The sequence below is a fragment of the Myripristis murdjan genome, chromosome 8, assembly GCF_902150065.1.
Source record: "Myripristis murdjan chromosome 8, fMyrMur1.1, whole genome shotgun sequence".
NCBI lineage: Eukaryota > Metazoa > Chordata > Actinopteri > Holocentriformes > Holocentridae > Myripristis > Myripristis murdjan.
Genome location: NC_043987.1, coordinates 7,836,348 through 7,857,246, shown reverse-complemented (window position 1 = coordinate 7,857,246; position 20,899 = coordinate 7,836,348). Strand labels below are relative to the sequence as shown.

Below are 20,899 nucleotides of genomic sequence, written 5' to 3'. Positions count from 1 at the left end.
GTATCTCGTTTCCTATCCTAAGTATCAGCCACAAGGAGAGAGGGAGCGGATGGAGAGCCTTCACATTATACCTTTAACACTTTAAAAATGCCAAGCTGTAGCACAGGGGAGACTTTAAAGGTCATCAATCCTTTATAATGTATAACTATTAACCTTTTTTTTATTATATATGTGTGTCTTTGCTGGATGTGTATATGAATTTGCTGTACATGTGCCTGACGACAGCTGAGTCTGGCTCCATTTGATCACTGAAGTCTCATCTTTTCATTTCTGTCTTTTGATATCAATCAGTTGTTACACGGCTGATTGCTGCTGCATAATTCTGTTGTTTTGGGAATTGCGAGGCACCTGATACAAGGCTGGGAGAACGCACACGCTACCCCTCTGATCCTGTCTTCTCCGTCATAAATAGATCACCAGTGAGCCACTTTCATTCTGACGCATCACTGCAAGCCCTGTGAAACCCCCTCCCTGGTGCATACAAGGTCTACACGCTGAACAAAGTCAGAACAACAACAACAACAACAAAACAGCAGCAAAAATCAAGTTTCCAGGAAAAACAGTGTTGAAAAGTTGGCCAACCACGGGACCAGAAGTTTTTTTTTTTTTTTTTTTTTTTTTTTTGCCGGGGCCAGCTGAACTGTTTTGATCCACACATCAAAGCAGGGGAAGAGAACGCACGTGAGCTCAGCACGCGTGTGAACCGAGCGCGCTCGTGCTCTGCCACACAGCGCCGCCCAGTCCCACATCAGCTCATTGAGTTGTTTACTTCCTCAACATTTGACTGAACCCTCTAAAATGCAGCCTAGACTATCCAAGGATACCAGTCAACACAACACAGATAGGACAACGAACCCTTTGGAGTTCATTCTGATTATGTCACGCAGCAATGCCTCACTTTTTGCCTTCATGACTGAAAGCAAGATAAACACACTGACTAAGCCCAAGATTAAAATGGTCCAACAATGTGGAGAAACAGCGATAGCAATATGGAGGTCGTGCAAATGTGGGATCAGCACAAGGACCGGAGCCTTTTTTGGTACCACCCGCCAAATTGTTCCCCACCGAGCTGAGGTGAAGTAGCACGCTGCTCCCTCAGCTCATTAAGTTTAATTCCACACAATGTGACCCGACCCGCTAATGGGCAGTCTGGTCCAGAGGGTTTCAAAGCAGGGGTCCTCAGCAAAAAAGGGCAATTGCTTAATTTCACTGTAATTCACATGAAACTGTTGCAGTGCAGAAAATGTATGAGGGATCGTGATTGTGATCGTCTTCTTTCTAGTGCAATCTCACTGAGATCACCGAGACTGTGTTCGGGTGTGACATCTAAACAATACAGCCATTTGAAATCTGTGCAAATTCATCTTTTGATATCAGGGTCCCTATGAGGCAAAATCACTTCAAATGGGAGTCCACAGCTTATTGAAAGTCAACTTGGGGGTCTAGCACATGAAAATGTTTGGAAACCCCTGATCTACTAAGACTTCTGCTGAACTGAGAAGCCTTGTAGTGGTTTTTGGGAAACATTCCTCTGCCACAGCTGCCCCAGAAGAGCCCTCTCTGGTTATAGACTATAAGGCAATAATGCCTTGTGCAATCATAACACACCGTGATTAGGTTGTAATCCCAGGGAACCTCAACATACTGACACAGAGCTACTGAGAATGACTAAAAATTTAACATGAAGTATCCCTAGGAAACTTTCCCTTTGGCATAATTTCGCTGAGGCCTGCCCTACAAAGTACAGGCCTGTCCCATGTCACATATTTTCACACTATTTTCTTTCACCCAAAACTGAATTTGCAGGCTAAATTGAAGGCTGACTGAGGAACGTTTGTTTCATTTTTGTAGCTTAAGGTGTTTTATAAAGCCCGTCTTCAACTGCAAGAACCTGGAAAGACTAGAGAAACATAAAATAACCAAAAAATGTTCACTTTCTTTCTGGAATAATTTGGGAAACCATTTTAATACCCCTGTGACTCACCTTTCAATCCTGTTCCAAGCTCTGAAATCACCACTTTAAACTGTGTGACATTTTTTTCTGTTCCTATCTCTGTCTTAAGTCATCAGAATAACCTCAGAATAAAACTCAGGGGAACCTCTGCTACGTGTCAGAGGGAAACTTTGCCCACATTTATGGAACACAGCAGACAGCTGAGCCTAACTTTCTTCACTTTTTACCTTAAAATGATATACATTTAATACATTGTGCAGCGACGTGAACTTAGACCAAAACACTGGGTTTCTGATTGATCTGGTCAATGTTTATCATTTATGAAATTTAAAATATGTGCAAGATAATCTCATTCAACTTAAATACGATGATAGTTCTTCCCTGACCCCAGCTAAATTAAAACAACTTGCCAGGAAATTTATGTTTCACGTCCTCTTCTTCTTGGGGTGAACTGCATTGTCCTTGGAAGGGAATGAGTTTTCCCAGCTATTGATCAGGAGCGGTGAGTCACCCTGCCTTAAAGCTAACCCACCTAAAATAAATTTCATTACTCTTGGTTTCAGTGAGTTTCACAGTTTTGGTTTCCCCCGTGATGGCCTAAATCCTGTTTCAGAGGCTTTTCCATCCTGCCAGGAAAGAAATCTGTGAGAAATACTGACTACTTATCATTTTTTTTTAGCCATAAAAATGGTCAAATTTAAAGACACTGAATACTGGCTATGGGCCAAATAACAGCCAACGGCAACCTGACCTATTTATATTGTGAGTGATTTGTTCACTTTCTTTATCTGGGGACTTTATGAGCATGTCATGGTCAATTAAATGTAAATCCATTGATGACACAGACTGACAAAATGATTGACTGATGGATATGGGTGGGCTAAGTTAAGTATCTTATGTAGGTCAGTTTGATCACATCCTTTTTGTGTGCTTATCTGCTACCGTGAAAGTAACTTCTTTAGTCAATAAGTAAGTGAGTGCATCATATTTTATTTTGGGAATGTCTGGCTTCTTCCTGTGTTTTTCAGAGGAGGAGAAGACTTGATTTGTGGATTTATCTCTTGCTGATCAGCACCTCTCACTCTAGATGTGCACGGGTGTCCTTCTGTTGTATGCATATATCATAAACCCGTATCATTCAAACTTCCTCCTTCCCATTTTATATGTCTGATATTCTGGTGCCTTCTCCTCTAGATCTCTGGGTTTCTGCAGATTTCAGGGTCACAGAGCAAAGACTCCCAGAGTGCCAACAACACAATGCTATCCATGTCTGGGGAATTTTGAGAGCTTGTCTTTGTTCCTTTCTGAGGGCAAACACTCACAACAAACTCTTTTGAAGCTTTAATGAGCTAATTAAGCCCGATGTTGCCACTTCTGCCAAATTTCAGCGGTAGTGGCACTGTGAAGAGGCCTCCAAGGGGCAGAAATGATTCAGGATTGTTTGTTGATTTTTTTTTTTTTTTTTTAACCATGATTTTTCAACTATGTGTGCAACGACTTGAGCTGGGCAAAATCTCATCAGAAACCTGTAGCATGCACCGACTCAGAGTCAATAAGACAAAGCTGATCTTGCAGCTTGGATAACTTTCAGGAACCCAGCCTGGAGTTATTAAGCTCACACTATCTAACCAAACCATCTCCCTGTAAATAAAGACCTTAAAAAGTCACACTTGTGTTACTGAGACTGTCCCCTTGTGGAAAATTATTTACTATGACTTTGACTTCTTATGCTTGCGCAATTAATCGTTACAAAGAACCATTTGCTATCTTAGTCTAATTATACCAGGCTGTAGCCTATCTGAGGGTCACATTCATAGGCATTATGTTCTCCCTACAGACCAAGTCTCTATTGTGTCCTGCCCTCTGCTCCTCCCCTTTTTCACCTCCTTTAATTCTGATCCAGCCAAAAAGCAGACCAGATCCCTGTGCTGCCACTTCAGCTCCTCCTGATCTCACACCTGCTCATGTTCATGTCCTCCCTCCTCCTCCTCCTCCTCCAGCTCAGCCATCCTACCACAGGCATCTCCACACTGTACATTTACATGTGTATTTGTAAGTTAGCAGGCTGGGTGTCACACATGTTTAGACTGAACCAGATTCATTAAGAGAGACGCTACAGTAAGTACACTATGTTTTGTAGGGTGACCATATTTTCAAAACCTCAAAATGGGACCCTTATGTGCACTGCACATTTATGCACATACACATGTATGGGCTTATGCACACAGCAGAAGTGTTTTCATCAGGATGGTGGACAGTTCTTTCAGTACTTCAGAACACCTACTGACAGCACCTTTCAGCACCACGGACAGCACCTCAGCACACAAAAAATGTCTCCCAAAACCCCACCAAGACATAATAAAACTAGTAAACACAAAACACAAAGACTGAATTGGTGTAATATAATATATGTTTGATTGTCAGATACCTTTAAAAAAACCCAAAAAAACATGAGGTATTTGTCAGTTGGCACAAGCACAGGTTGCCAGCTAAATGTCTGACTGTGGCACATTCTCTTTCAGCCGATTTTGCTGCTGTTTCATCCCTGGATGCTTTAGATTAAGCAGTAAACGCTGAACATTTTGATGTATAACATGTCTATGGTTGTTTAGAAATATGGGAACAAAGACACCCATAAAGAGCAAGACATTTCTGTGGGGATCTGCCTCCAAATCTTATGTGATCAGTGCCCCCGGGTTGTAGTGTTAAAAGTAGAGGTCAGATTGCTTCAGCTCTGGCACCATTAGATTCAGCAGATAAAATGATCATTTTTGGTATATAATATATATACATATTTTTTTCTAAAAAAAACAAACAAAAAAACAAGTCAACTGAGTAGTGAAAACAGGCACATTTGAGTGTTTTACAGGTATCTGTTGGGACTCGGGACAACCCTGGACAAACCAGGATGTCTGTTCACTGTGCCTTTGTGTCAAGAAACAGCATGGAATTGCCAAAAAAAAAAAAAAAAAAAAAAAAGAACTGTGGGGAAACGAGAGGTGAACAGCAGCAGAATTAGAGGTTTTAATTGAAGAAACCAACAACCACAGTAATGTGGTGCAAAATCAAATCAATGCCGTTAATAGGAATAAAATGTTCCATCACTGACATAAAGGAGAGACAGCTGGACCTGTCTGGGTCTCATGTCTCCTCTGAGCAATAACCATGGCAGATGTGTTACAGCCAAGATAAGTCTTTCACAGATGTTAAATAACATGTGCAATCACAGGGTTGGGAATTAACTTGAGAGGGAAACTGCCATAAAAGTAGCACTAAAGGGCCATTGTGCCTGCATAGTAAATCGTGCCAATCACTTTTAAAGCAAAAAGAAGGTTTCCAATGATATAAAATGTTGGTAGAAATGGCCCTTAATATTCTTATTACACACCGACAAGACACACCAAAGCCTATTCTCTCTTCCACCATAACCATCATGCCTGTTGTTCTACCAGGGGGGAGCCTCCCACTGTTACCAAAAAAAAAAAAAAAAAAAAAAAAAAAAACTCCAAGTCTTACTTGCGCTGCTGGTCATAAGCAGCTTGTTGGTGGCTACAGCGAGTCAAGGCATTAACTTCTGTTATCACTGAGGAAGAGCCTTCAATGCAAACCTCAATTCCTCTTCTGATTTGTCCCAACCAATAATTTTTACTTGAACATTTTTTGTAGTAATGCCAGTAAAATCATGATCTAAAGACCACACATCCATAAGTCCTCAGTGTCCCCGACTCCTGCTCTCCAGCCCTGCTAACCCTAACCCTACCCATAACTGAAAATGTCTGGTGGACTACACAAAAAAAAGGACACACATTTTGTGAAAATGGAACATAATAAGGACTATAATCTTTAAGCATTACATTTCCAAAACCACTGAAATATTTTCTGGGTCCATATTTATGCCCATATCAGATAATCGAGGAGCGATTCTGCTCTTGAGACATAACTCCAGTTATGATAGATAGTGTCTGAAGCACAGCATGTTTCCTCACTGAACTTTATTCCACAACTGCCAACAAACCAAGAGTGACGTACCCACTTTCCCACTCTATCGCTCTCCATGGGCCAAACGTCTGTTGGAATATACTTTGCTCCCTCAGCTATTGTAACCCTTTGAACTGCAGGCAAAAGTCAGGAGTAACTAGAAAAGAGAAGGTGTTCTGCACATCAAAAAAGCTTTAGTCAGCTGCTGGACACGAGCCAAAACCACAAATAAAACTGGAGAGGAATGTGGACTGGATCAAAAATAGAAAACAGGCATTCCTTTGTTTCTCTATTGTGAGGATAACAGCGTTTCACCAAAAGCAGCCATTTCTCATCACAAGAAGAGTGTTGATTTTGTCCTCTCAGACGTTCATTTATTTATTTATTTATTTATTTATTTTAGTCCTCTTCCCTCAGAGAAAATTAGCTGCATGGAGATGGCCTATTGTGGAAGCCGAATGTAGATGAATGTGATCATCTGAATGTGATATTTCCATGTTGGAACTGGGCCTCTGATATGAAAGTGATGAGGGGGGGAGAGAGGTGGGGAGAGAGAGTGAGGTTTCAAGAGACAGAATTCCGCGGAGAGGAAAATCGCTAAAAATTCACAAGTCGTGACTGTGGCAGTAATGAGTGTATTCAAAAACCTTTTCTTCTGAAGCTTGTGGACCGCGCTGGTGTCTGTATGTGTGTGCGCTTGGCGTGTGCATGTGTGTGTTCTCCCAGTAGTGTGACTGACCCAGTTTGCCGAAGAGCTCCACTCCCAGCGCGGCGTAGATGAAGAAGAGGAGCATGAAGAGCAGACCCAGATTTCCCACCTGGAAGCAACACTCGAGTTAGAGCAGCACACCAAAACACTACAGTGTAAACCTCACTGATTCAATGCCCACGGGGGTGCAAGGCCACAGGATTGATTTCATTATATTTATTTCATTTGACCTTAATTTAACTGCACCGGATAAACAAACGGCAAAGAACGACTCTTTATTTGTAAAAATGCCCGGCATTTAAACTCAGTGGTTAGCTGCAGGAAACAAATATGCTGCATGTGCATTTTCCAAAAGGGCCTGAACTGAGTCACACGGGTCAAGACATGCAACAAGAGCTGCTCCAATTAAAAGTTGGACTGTTCAATGTGCATGCAGAGGGCTTTGAGTTAAGCCCTTGCTGGAAAAAAAGGTTTGTTCAAAGTATTGAGTTCTTTGTCCTTCACATCTGTTTGGTAGAAAAACAAGCACAACATGGACCTCTTGCCTTTTTTCAACTACTTTTAAATAGGATGCTCCTTTAATTCAGCATTAAATTTGTGCGAGGCATGATGATTGCATTAGCAACTGGTTCTTGGGACACTAATTGAATGCAATCGTGCAAAAAGTACTAGAAATTCCTCCTCAAGTACAAGTATTGTTGGGTTGCTGATATTTTACGTAAGTAGATGCACTAGTAAAAAATTAGAAATAAGTAAAAAGTAGATAATCTGAAATGCAGTCAAAGTAAAAGTTACTTAAATACTTTTTAGTAAGAATAACTGTGCTAAATGTAATCTTTTCTAAAAAAAAAAAAAAAAAAGAAAAGAGAGTGGTAAGTTCAAACTAAATTTGTTTAATTGAAAATTACAAAAAAGTGCACCAACAATGTAAAGGCAGATAACTCTTCTCATCTCTGCTGGCTGCCCATTCTTTGTGAAAGTCCAGTTTCTTCAGAGGAAGTTTATAGAAAGCCAATAAAATGTGCATTTTGTAGTGGATGGGATCTAAAATGTAGCTAAGTACAATACCTCAGCAAAAACATGCAAGTAACAGTTACATTTCTAACTTAGTACATGCACATGTAAAATAGTACATGTACACTAACATGAAAAAGTATAAAGCATACTAGGCTATTCTGCCTTTTTCCATGCAGGAATTGAAATATTCGATTTTTTATATCAAAAGCCAATGGGAATTAATTGAACTATACTCAACACACCAACAAACCGCTCCATCTGCAAAATCAAAGTTCTGCAAAAGGTATGACGGGCAGAAGCGGGGAACGGCGTGCACTTCTCATGTCTACGTCCGCTTCATACAAACAATGTGCCTCACACACGCTGAACGTTCATGACATGTTGTCCTCTCCTGTTCCTATAAATGTGTTCTTGTGCCCTGATGGTCAAATGTGTAGAGCGGCGGATGGCTGACATTTTTAGATGGGATGTGACATGTGTCATCTGCCATTGTTTGTGCGTCTTTGAGTCTCCGTGTCCGGCCTGCATACAGACATATGGTGCATCCGCTCATTGCCTTTAAGAACATCCTCTGTCTGTGAGCCTGTTGACAGGAAGGGGAAGGCACATGTTGCCTCGAGTCACGTCAGGGGGGAATTTGGCGGCACAGTCAGGCTCTACAAATCATTGTCTGAGCAACAACACAGCTCAGTAATCAAGGTCAAATCCATGAGGAGGCGGTGGATGCACTGGGCGTCTGTCAGACTCAACACATTTAAATGAGTTTTTGGCACCCTGCGTGCGCCCTGATAATTCTGTAACAGCTGGAGCGCACGAATGGCAGGATACATCTTGATTGCTTAGTTTTGGAGAATTGTTAAATTGCCTTGAATACTCTTTTAAATATTCAGCTAATTGTCTGGTCTTTCCGAATGAAATAAATCATATCCTGCCTGATATATTTGTTGTCACATCATAACGATCAGATTGCTTAACATATTGCACCGTTTCCGCCAAGTATAGAAAGGAATGCATGAATTTTTAGGGTTAGAATCTGCAAACTGTAATGTGAAGATGGTGATGTTCATCAATCCAAACATGAATCTTGCAGGAGGCTGATCATGCCTGTGCACAACTGCAGTACTGGAATCAGCACACTTTGTAATCACCTAAAACTGTTTCCATCCAAAATTTGTGCATGTTTCAAGCACGTTTTCAAAAACTCAGCCAAAGAAAACGCAAATCAATATGCATTTCTAGAGCTGTGGTATATGAGAATTATTTTGAAAAGCATGCGGCTGTAGTCAATTATTAGGCAACCAAGCAGTCTAGAAGATTTAGAGACTTTGATGACCTGTTTGATCTGGGCAGAGCGATAAAATCTCAGTAAATACTCATCTGTTTCCATTCAGTTTTTTGTTTTTCTTTTTTTTTTTTTGGAGCTACATCTCCCATCTAAAAACGAAACCAAAAAAAAGTGCTCTTGCTGTTTGTTTGAGCCCCCGAACCCACATGGTTTGTGTTTACCTGAGGCAGCGCCTGCATGACGGTGTCTAGCAGAGCTCGCATCCCAGTGGCCATCTTCAGAAGCTTCAGCACTGAGGAGAGACACAGGAACAGCTGTAAACACACAACTCCACGCTGAACTACACCGCACTACCACTGTGACGCTCTCCTACTGTCACTCCTCTGTTGATGCAACTTAGACATCTGTGGGATCCACGGGAATACAGGCTCGTGTGTGTGCGCGTGTGTGTGTGTGTGTGTGTGTGTGTGTGTACCTCGTGCGATCCTGAGGACTCTCATAATCCTGATGATGGTGGGATTTATGGGCAGTGCTGCATTCATCTTCAGCTCCTCAAGTGTGATGCCCATGATGGACAGAGCCACGATAGCAAGGTCCAGCTGGTTCCACCTACACACACACACACACACACACACACACACACACACATGGATTCAGTGTCGTGTGTGGTCTTATGGATTCAGTGTCGTATTACCTTGATTTATTAATATATGGTTTATTTGATGGGGTCAGACACAATATCCACTGAAAACCTGAAAACAGTTAGAATTCAGTGTTCAATGTTTCCAGCTTACACTTATTGACAAAACCCACTCCTAGTAAGGGGTTTAGGGCAGCACAAGTGAAAAAAGGTACATGAAAAAAGAAAGAAAGAAACTTCCTGCATACATCATCACAAATTTATGGGAATTTCGAATATGTACTGTATGCACACACACACACACAGATGAGAACATGAACATGCATAGCTTCAGCACAGAATGTAAAAAAGTATAAGATAAGTGACAAAAGAACAAAATTCATCACCAGAACCATTTAGACTCAATCATCTAACCATGTCCTTGATTTCTTCTCAGGTGCGTCACTTCAATCAGTCCCCAGCAATTTAGCATACCGGATCTTTAAAATGAATTAAATCACTTTTTTTTTTTTTTTTTCTATGATTGGGTCGTTTTTAAATGAAACAACATCACTTTCACTAACTGTTTAGATTTTAGAGAAACTGGATCAGCTACTTAAGGTGATGTTTTTTTTTCCCAAAATGGATTTCCCAAAAATGTGCCTTCACATAAAAACTTCATATGATTATATAATTAATAACTTACATTACAAACTGCACCACTTAAAAAAAAAAAAAAATGTAGAAAGTAAGTCCCTTGTACATTGACAATGGCACTCACTGACTAATGATACTGACTGAACCATTTCAAGTAATGATTTTTCCCCAAAATGGCAATAAGTCGTCCAACCCATAAGACCAACACACGCTATGTTGCTAAGACTTTCTTAATACGACACCACAGTGACAGGACCACTAGAGGTTGCTTAACATGAAAAAAAAAAACAAAAAAAAAAAACGTCCTGGAGTACAATCTCCAAAAATGATGTTTCAAAAAATGTGTCTTCACATATAATCAATAAATATCATATAATCTTACCAGTGCATGATTGGAAACATATAGTAATGTATTAACTGTACAGCATTAATCACCTCAGTGCCCATCCCAGTGTGTGTGTGTGTGTGTGTGTGTGTGTGTGTGTGTGTTACCTGTCTTTGAAGAACCTGTGTATCCCGAACGCCACCAGCTTCAGCAAAGCCTCGATGACGAAGATGACAGTGAAGACGTAGTTACAGTACTTCAGAACCTCCTCTAAGTACTGCACACACACACACACACACACAGAGCCACACCCACTCAAAATTATTTCATATCATATGATGAGATGAAAATTCTTCTTTTTTACAGAAAAAAAGTACTAAAATGTTTGTGTGTGTGTGTGTGTGTGTACTACCTGCGGCTGGTTGTAGTGCTCCATGCTCATGGTGCAGACGTTGATGCAGATGATGATGGTGATGAAGAGGTCCAGGTAGTGGCTGGTGCACAGTGTGTGGATGTAGAGGCGCAGGGGGGAGTAGTCCGCATAGTAGGGCCTCTGCTGGGCCTCTGCAGTGCACGCACACACACACACAAAGACACACACACACAGACACACGTCGACACAGAGGCACATGCAGACACGAGGAGAGACGAGCACGTGACAAACGGTCCAAACATGTCCACACACACAGACACAGTGGAAGTGTGAGTGACTGCTGCCCGAGTCGTACAACATTTGACATATGTGGCATGTTCACAGTACCAGCGCAGAGAGGGTCACATGGCAGTCAAGAGGCAGGCTGTGTGTGATGCTACATGGCGTGTTCGGGCCAGGGTCGGTTCACTGTCAGCTCAGTGAATTCAAATGCAAACGCAAACTGACGTTGGTTTGCTCAAATAATCGAGCAATCGCTCCCAATCTTCTCTGACAACCGTCTCACATCAGAACGATTTTCTACTTCTTCTTTATGTATTTATTTCTTTCAAAACTGGAAGTAATCCACTCTGTGGTTTGACCGTGAACAGAACCCAGCCCTGATGTGTGTGAGCGATGTGTTAGTGTGAATGAGACAGTCTTCCTGTAGGTTTCTGAAGGCTAATGCCAAAAGCAATAACTCAAGATACACGTCCATAAAAGCTGATATTGGAAAAACCTCTGAAACTTTGACATGAATGCCATTTTGACTTGCACAGTAGGTAAACACAGATGTTGCTAATGACATTAATGACGTCTGTGTTAACCCTGCTATTTCATGTCTGCTGCGGAAAAGGGCTATTTTATATGAGTTGGTGGCTTTGTAAAGCAGGGGCGCCCTTGGATACATTTCTGCATTTAAACAAAGAATGCATTTACAAGAAAATATTCCTGAACATGTGCAACGAAAATAAAATGTCTTTGCTGGATTACCAACCTCCATCACTTCACAGGTGGACAGCACTGAGTGATATCCGATAGTATCTGTCCAATGTCCTATATAGGTCTCACCATAATTCAAGCCTAGTCTAACAAAGGGTATTCACATGTCCATACTTGATTGTATGTGTGTGTGTATGTGTGTGTGTGTGTGTGTGTGTGCATGTGACCCTCCCGTGTGCTGTGCACCATGCCTGGTCTATCTGTAGCATGCTCACGTGCCCTCCATGTAAACATGACTGTCTATGGCTGAGACGGGCCGTGCAGGGTGAAGTTCAGCATCGCAGCCTTTCACAAACAGCGCTGCGGTCCGCAACACCGACAAGATTCCTCAACGAATAACTTCAACCTCTATTAGCCATCTCCTTATTATCTTTTAAACCAGGGGTTCTCAAAGCTTTGATAACCGAGGGCCAAGTTAGCGATTCAATGAGAACAATGGATTGGATTGAGGGTCTCCCAAGAAAAAACTGGAACACCGAATGATTCCAAAACAAATCTTTCCTCTAATAGCCGATTCTAGACTAAAGGTCATGCCAACGGTGAATCATGTGAGAAAATCTGCATTTGTACAGTTCATGCTTTGGAAATGGTTTAATTTAGTTGTGTTCTCCTTATGATCGGTCCCATAATGGTGCTTCTGCAATGATGATGTAATCTGTCTTACAAGTTGCCATGCAGCCATTCCCAACTTCCCAACTTTTTTCCCTGACATTTTTTTTTTTTTTTTTTTACCATTCTTAAAAGAAAAGTACTTTGTGATGAAGGTTGATTTAAAACTGCATTGGAACTGAACCAAATCTAATGCATACATGCCATTGGCCCACAGGCTGCACTTTGAGAATTCCTGTTTTAAATGAATGAAAATCAATCAGTGTGTCTTTCTTTAACTGGAATAATTCCTAATTTATTTTCAACATTTCTGGACGGGACTGTGATGCTGAACGTACACCCGTGCAGCTGTCCCCTCAACTGATGTAAAATCTACCCAGAGGAAAAAAAAAAAAATCTCAGTCGTCTGAACGATTCTAATGTAGCAGGGAGATTTCGGCCCTTTTCGAGCCTCTCCACCTTCAGCCCTTCATCCTGTTTGTGCGTATTTACAGCTGAGCATCTCCGGCCTCTGCTTGTGCTCTTTTGAAGTCCACCACACCAGAGGTAAGCTGCCAAATCAGCAGCATCACATAAAACCTTACGCTGCTAAAAACTAAACTTTTCATCTTTTAAAATGAAACAACCTCACTTTCAGAGAACCATGCATTTTTAAACTTTTGTCATGGTTTCTTTGACGGGCCTGGGGTCAGATATGTTCTCTCCTTAAAAAAAAAAAAAAAAAAAAAAGACTGAGGCAGCTGTAATGCACTCTCTCCACCTCCATTATGTCCAGAGAGATTACATTTTGTCTCCTGAGTTTTTGCTGATGAAGGAGCAGCAGATGTCAAGAATAAGTGGACAGCTTTCAGACTGTTGAGACCCCTTGCAAACTCCTACAATCTTGGGGAAAAAGTGTCATTTTGCTCACACCAAACACTACCTCGTACTCTTGAGTGTGTGATCAAAGAGAGTTGGATGATTGCGTATGATTTTGAGCTGCGGTCTAAGTGTGTGATGCTTTTCTAACGCGTTGCTGAATCTGCTAGTCAAAGCCCATGCTTCTGTTATCTGTAAGTATTTTTTTTCTTGTCATTCTCTGTAATAAAGGTATCATTTTTTCCCTTTTTTTTAAAATTTATTTTCTTCAATTTTTGGTTGTGCCAGATAGTGTGTGTTACGTTTCTGAATCTGCCATCTGTCACTTGTGGGTTTTCAGTGTGTGTGACAGTGTGTATGTACTTCTGCTACCACTAATGTCCTTTTTCCTTTCTTTGAGCTCCACACACAGCAAAGCATATAAACTATCAATAAAAGAAACATTTTTTTTTTTTTTTTTTTTTTTTTTACACCCGCGATTTCCGTGGGTCTAGCAGCCAAAGTGCCTGCTATGTTTCTGAGTCTGCCAGTCAAAGCATGTTTACAGGTAACGTCCTTTTACCACCCGTGTCGAGAGACGCCCCGGCGTCACCGTTGCACATGCACTCAGGGTCGGAGAGAGGGTGACAGGGCATTCTCATTCAGTGGGTCAAAATTTCACTAATACAGTTTTCCGAGATTCATTCCGGGAAGCATCCAACTTGATCGGATTCACATGCACACGGTGCTGCTAAGTTCCTCTTCACAAATGATGACATTGTTGATGTCTGTCACAAATTTCCAGCTATTAGAGAGTTGTCATTCTGTATTTGGGACAGGGGCAAAAACAGGATTTGGTATAACAGAGGGAGGACTTATTGATAGAAATCTTTTCAGTCGTCTACTTGGAGACTAGTAACTGTATTTCTATTTGCTGAATAGTTTTACTGGTTCTTAGTCTACTGTTTAATGCTTAAGAGTAAGCATACAGTTTTTCAGTTCGTTTCACACAGGTTTACAGACGACAGATTGGTTAGTAAGGGGGTGGTTAATTCGGCAGAACTGGTCTCTACACTTTTCCATGCAGTGCTTGGGGGAGGGTTGGGTTTGGGCTGCAGTCATGCAGGTGCATGCGTCAGACTGGCATAGCCCACGCCTTCTGCCAGTGATCAAACACTGTTTGTGTGAGCTAGCCAGTCTCTCTCTCTCTTCTTCTGTCTCTTTCTAACGGTCCCTTTCTCTCTTTTTTTTCAGCTGCTGTTCTCCAATTATCTTTCCCTTCTTTCTCTCTGCCTTTCCTTCTCTCTCTTTCTCGATTTTGTCAGGCTCTGAAAGCAGGCAGTGCTCAGAAAAATAGACTACCGACCAGCCCCTTCATTCTCCTTACTCCTGCGCTTTTTCTCCATCATTTTAAGCCTCTTCTCTTCCCGCAGGCGCGCCTCCTCCTCTTCCTGGTCCTGCCGGCATTTGTGGAAGTTCTCCACCACCACGCCGACAAACATGTTGAGGACGAAGAAGCTGACGATGAGGAGGAAGGAGATGAAGAAGAGCAGCATCCACGGGTTGTGGTTCCTCACAGGCTGGAAAGGAGTGAAAAAGAGAAGTGAATGGACTGCATTTCTACAACGCTTTTCTAGTCTACCAACCACTCAAAGTGCTTTACGATGTTTTGTGTCTTGCTCAAAGACACTTCAGCACACTTTGGGGGAGCTGGGGATTGAACCAGGAACCCTCCAACTACCAGGCGAACCCTCTAGCTCTTGAGCCACGCCGCCCCAAGAGAAGTGTACGTTTCACTGACAGTTATGCCTGATGTTGGAGAGGCCGTGTCAGTTTTGTCTCCCGGGCATTTAATTAAGAACGGTTAATGCTTACAAAAACTCATTTGTGGGCAAATGCCCCAGGGGAGCTGCTTGATGATAAACAGTGGAAGACAGTGGCTGTGCTTGGAGTGGTCTTCGGTGTGAACAACTACAAAGGAATGTGATGCAACACCGTGCTGAAAAAAAAAAAAAAAAAAAAAAAACCTGTGTACACTCAGCAAAATCCTCCCTCGGATAGCAAAGGTTTAAAAATGTTTGAACAAACCTTCCAAAACTCCACAAAGCTCAACTTCAAAATTTTACTGTCAGTGTAGCAGCTTGAAGTTTTTGTCTCTTGATGATACCACAGATTAAAGTCTTAATCCTTTGGTTTCGAGCATTGTGAGCAGATTTCTCTTGTTGTAGCAAAATATTGACTGAACTGTCTGAGATTATGGGGATTAACATCCTATTAATGATATCCTGAAGACCATCAGCCCCGGGAGTTCTGGTGAACAGTCTCAGCCTGAGCTAAAACTCTTCCTACCTGCACTACAGGAGTGTGTTTGTGTGTGTGTACGGCATTTATGTAGCACTTGCTTGAGTGTGTTATTGAAGCTGGCATGAGGTGGTGTTTTCAAGGATTATGTTTGCACCCGCAGGCATTTCGAAAGCCTATGACACACCAAACCAAAAGTCAGCGGTAAGATCTTGTTAGGCGTTCTGTTATTGATGATCGTCTTTAGTTTGTGCAGTGTGTCCCACACCATCAACCCTCATCAGCTCTCCGCAGCGGCTTCCTGGCCAATTCAGCATGCTGAATCGGCGGCAGAGGCCATGAGGCACAAGGAGCTTTCTGACTGGCTGTTGGGCTTGATTGAATCATAAGAAGAGATACAGAAAATGATATTGTTCTAAGTAATTAGCACACTGCAAAAACGAAAAATCTTACCAAGATTATTTGTCTTATTTCAAGTCAAAAATGTCTTATTTCTAGTCAAAATATCTCATTACACTTAAAATAAGACATGATCACCTAAGAAGTAAATTGTTTTTAGACAATTGTCTCTTGTTTCAAGTGAAAATTAGCTTGAAACAAGTGAAAATTTGCTTGTTTCATTGGCAAAATTTGCCAGTGGAAAAAGTGAAAATTCACTTGAAATAAGTGAAAATTAGCTAGAAACAAGAAACAGATTTTGCCAATGAAACAAGCAAATTTTCACTTGTTTCAAGCAAATTTTCACTTGAAACAAGAGACAATTGTCTAAAAACAAGTTATTTCTGAGGTGATCATGTCTTATTTTAAGTGTAATGAGATATTTTGACTAGAAATAAGACATTTTTGACTTGAAATAAGACAAATAATCTTGGTAAGATTTTGAATTTTTGCAGTGCAGCTAACCAGAAACAGCTAGCTGCAGTAACAAACCTTCAGGCCCACAACACCAGGGCCTGCTGCAACGTCTCATCAGACACATTCCCCACTAGTCTCACAAAACCATTTGCTCAAGACCAAATAGCACTTTAAAGCAAACAGGACACACTAAACTGGCTTGTTTGATGCATTTCAAGCTTGGCACTCTTCCTCCGGCAGCATGAAGTGCCAAACTTCACGCAGCTCTCCAGCATCAAACAAAAAAACACTTCAGCATCTCCAGCATCAAGTTTCCCTCAGTCCCCACTAGTGATGCGCAGGTTAGGGTTTTTTAAATATGCGCACCGACCCAACCCATTATGAGAGCCAATTCGCAAATGCAGACTCTCTAAAATATGCATTTTTAAAATTGCATGCAATTTAAAATTAAATGGGAGGAGAGGCTTCAACATTTTAGATTTTTATGTGTGTGTGTTGCACAGCACAGCCTAGCCTGGTGCACGCAATGTTTCTTTCAGTTATTTATAACTTACTAGAAATGCTGGTTTGTCACTTTTTCAATCACCTGCCTGAGCCAATCACATTTTCTAGTAAGCTCACCCAAACCAGCCTGACCTGCAAGTGAACCTGCAGAACCTGCGGGCGGGCGGGTCAACCTGTACATCACTAGCTCCCACCATCTCCATGTTATGCACTTTCACGTTTTTCATGTGGATTCCACAGTCTGTTCATTACTAGCTACCTACTGGGAAATAAGATAGTAACAACATGTACTTAGTAGAAAATTGTCTGGAACCTGGATTGTAAGAACTAAATGAATTCCGGGTAATTATTCAGAAACTTGCTATAAACAGAGGTGATAAATACATGTAGTGTGGTGTAGGTTAAGCCCACGTAGACTACACATATTAAACTTAAACTACATGCGACTGACGTGTGTTTTCATTGCAAGTCATGAATTTATTAATCTTGTTGCGGTGGAGGTTTGGTGAGATCTTAAGTGTTTTGGACAGTGTTTTGGATGACAGTGTGTGCCTCTGTGTGTGTGTGTGTGTGTGTCGGTGTTTGTACCTGTTGGTCCACTCCCACTGCGTCCAGCCCATCATACATGATGTTGACCCAGCCGTCCTTACAGGACAGCACAAACAAAGACATCAGAGCCTGGATTGAAAACAAAGATAGCAGAGTCATAAGCCATCACACACATACCTCCGACTCTCTGCATTCTCATTGGCCGAGGGGAAATTCTCCAGTTAAATTTTATTTCACAATAAGCCACGGATGTCGCAAAATTTTCATTTCATCCCAAAGAGCAACACACTCCGTCCCACTGAGTTATGCTACAATAGAAACATTTATTGCAGCTGGCTGAAAAGGGTTCTGTTGTACAGCCTACGTAATTCTCTCTCTGAAATCATTTGTATGATATCAGTGTCAGATACACACTCACTCTACAAAGCTGATACAGTATCGCTTGTGTAGACCAACGTACAAGCAAATCCATGTTGCCTTGGACTCAGCGATAAGAAAGGCACTGTAGATAGCATTAAGATTGATCATTTGTGTTTGAGCAATCTGAATTTAAGCCAAATGAAAAGAAAAATGACGTGTTCGATTTTCAGCTTTCACTTTTCAAATGTTTGCAAAATGTAAACGTGCTAGACACACCTCTGCTGGTGTCGGCTGCTGGCGTTGGTGTTTTTTTTTTTTTTTTTTTCCTGACAGAATGCAGCCACTTTCTCACTGTTTTTGTGTCCAAAGTTGAAGTTTTGCAGATTCAACACTCACCACAGTCTGTTTTCAAACAAGTGACTAATTGCAAAATAGAAGGGGCAGGGAAACTATGATAAAAAAAGTTAAAAATGTTGGAGGAGGGATTAATCACAGAGGTGTGCCATCATCTTGAACTTTATGATGCAAGATTTAAAAAAAAAAAAAAAAAAAAAAAAAAACTCTTTGTATTTGCTTACACCTACTGCATGTAAATAGCTGGCCATGATCTCATGCTTTTGAATGACATCATCTTAATGCACGGTCCTCCAGCTCTTGCTTTGGTCCATGTGCATGGTGCCTTACTGTTTAAAAGACAACCCAGTGATTTTGAATGTTTGGCCTGTTCACTGGTGTGGTCCTTTAATGAAAGTTATAGTTTCTCTCTCTCCGTTGCTCCTCACTTAACAACATGATTCTTCCTCTCATCCCTTTCATCCTCATGCTCTCCCTCTCCTCACCTGCCCCAGGTTGTCAAAGTTGTACTTCCGTCGTATCCAGCGGTAGTTGGCCTGCAGACAGTCAGACTTGTTGGTGATGTTTCTGGTGTCCAGACCCTCACAGTGGTAGAACTTCCCTTTGAACAACTGGAGAATTAGAGGGAGGGAGGGAGAGAGAGAGAGAGAGAGAGAGAGAGAGAGAGAGAGAGAGAGAGAGAGAGAGAAAGAGAGAGGGGGATTAGAGAACATGACAATCAGAGACAATTAGAGAACATGAATGCTAATTAGAATTCCTTGACTATATGATGTTTCCATAATAACAAGATATAGTCACATTTCATATGGTTTGATATGGTTGTATTTCATATTGTATTTCATATTTTTTTTTTTTATATCATCTGTAGCCTATGAGTTCATTTCTTTTTCAATATGTTTTGTACTCTGTAAAGATTTTGTGAATTTTGAATCTCTGTAATGTAGTTGTTTTGCTTTTGTTTATTTTATTGATTGATGCTTTGGCAACTGTGTTTTTTTTTTCAAACATGCATGCCAATAAAGCAAATTTGAATTTGAATTTGAATTTGAGAGAGAGGGAGAGAGAGAGAGAGGGAGAGAGAGATAGAGAGAGAGAGAAGGAGGGGTTGAAAGAAAGAAATGTTTCTGCAATTCATTCTAGTCCTATAGAGATGACAGGCTACTTAAAATCCCATTAAGAAACAACAACAATCATTCAAATTGTAACGAAAAAACTGTAATTGTGTGTGTGTGTGTGTGTGTGTGTGTGTGTGTGTGTGTGTGTGGGCTACCTGCACCCCCAGGATGCCAAAGACAATAAAAAAGGCGCAGCAGATGAGCACAATGTTCCCGATGGGTCTCAGAGAGGTGATGAGAGTCTCCACGACCAGCTTCAGCCCCGGGGCTCGACTGATCACCCTGCAACACACACACACACACACACACACACATACACACACATACACAGATGTCCCCTTTAGAGCAAATGTAATACATGCACAGACTCTCTAGTGCCTTGAGACACACAGCTGACAGACGTGCAGTACATGCAAGCAGACATCCACCCACACAACCACATAACCCTTTCATCACACACACACACACACACACACACACACATCTATGCACAAACACACTTTATACCTGAGTGGCCGCAGTGTGCGTAGCAGGCGCAGGACTCTCAGGATGCCCAGGATCCTGTTCCCGCCGGAGGAGGCCATGGACACCAGGATGTCGACCAGAGACACAAACACCAACAAGCCATCCAGAACGTTCCAGCTGGACTGGAGGTAGCTCTGCTTCCCGCAGCAGAAACCCAGAGCGACCACCTGGACGATAAGATGCAAAACGAAAAGGACGTTACAGCGGAAACCCTGGGCTCCACCTTGCATGTTAAGGAGAAAAACTGCCTCCAAATAAAAATCATGTCATCGACTCAGTAGAATATTCTAAAACTAGAACGACAAATTGAATAAGATAGAAATTCAGTTACCCAAATTGAAAATAATGTTAAACCTAGAGATATAACTCTATGTAAAAAAGTACAAAAATACAAAAAAAATAAACGTACCCTAGCTGCACCTATAGGATAAATAATACTGTGCACACACTCAGCCAGATTAAAGGTTTAATTATTAAAAAAAAAAAAAAAATTCTGACAGAGCTGTTGTTGCGCAGATTGTTTGAGTTAAGCCTAAGGTTTAATTATTAAAAAAAAAAAAAAAAAAAAAAAATGAAATGTTCCAATGTACCACACTTTGGCCAAAACATACACTATTTTTCTTTTTCATTTAATTTCTTTTTTTTTTTTTTTTTTTTTTTGAACACATGGTCATCAGTTTCAGCAAAAACATTACCTTTTGTTTCTATCGCGTAGGAGTACACACTATCTGTTGATTTTAGCGTAATACTTGATGGATGCTTACCTTGACAGTCATCTCTGCCAGAAAGATCACAGTAAAAACATAGTTGGACACACTCAGGAACACTCTCTCCTAAAGGGGAGGAGAAGATTCAGTTTTTACCCTCACATCTTATGCATTACATAATAAACATAAAGTTATGTTACATATTAATATTATATGTGCATGTGT

At 41.2% G+C, this 20,899-nt stretch overlaps 1 protein-coding gene across 1 annotated transcript in view; it reads right to left on the bottom strand.

Moving 5' to 3' along the window:
* Positions 1–20,899, bottom strand: part of cacna1ha (calcium channel, voltage-dependent, T type, alpha 1H subunit a) — a gene marked incomplete at its 3' end in the record, with an annotated part of 92,040 nt that overhangs the window by 8,453 nt on the left and 62,688 nt on the right. The window contains 11 exon segments of the mRNA XM_030057147.1: positions 6,672–6,750; positions 9,165–9,235; positions 9,419–9,552; positions 10,712–10,821; positions 10,957–11,108; positions 14,792–14,984; positions 17,653–17,742; positions 18,813–18,938; positions 19,598–19,724; positions 19,950–20,134; positions 20,732–20,800. Coding sequence (XP_029913007.1) covers positions 6,672–6,750; positions 9,165–9,235; positions 9,419–9,552; positions 10,712–10,821; positions 10,957–11,108; positions 14,792–14,984; positions 17,653–17,742; positions 18,813–18,938; positions 19,598–19,724; positions 19,950–20,134; positions 20,732–20,800 — 1,336 coding nt within the window.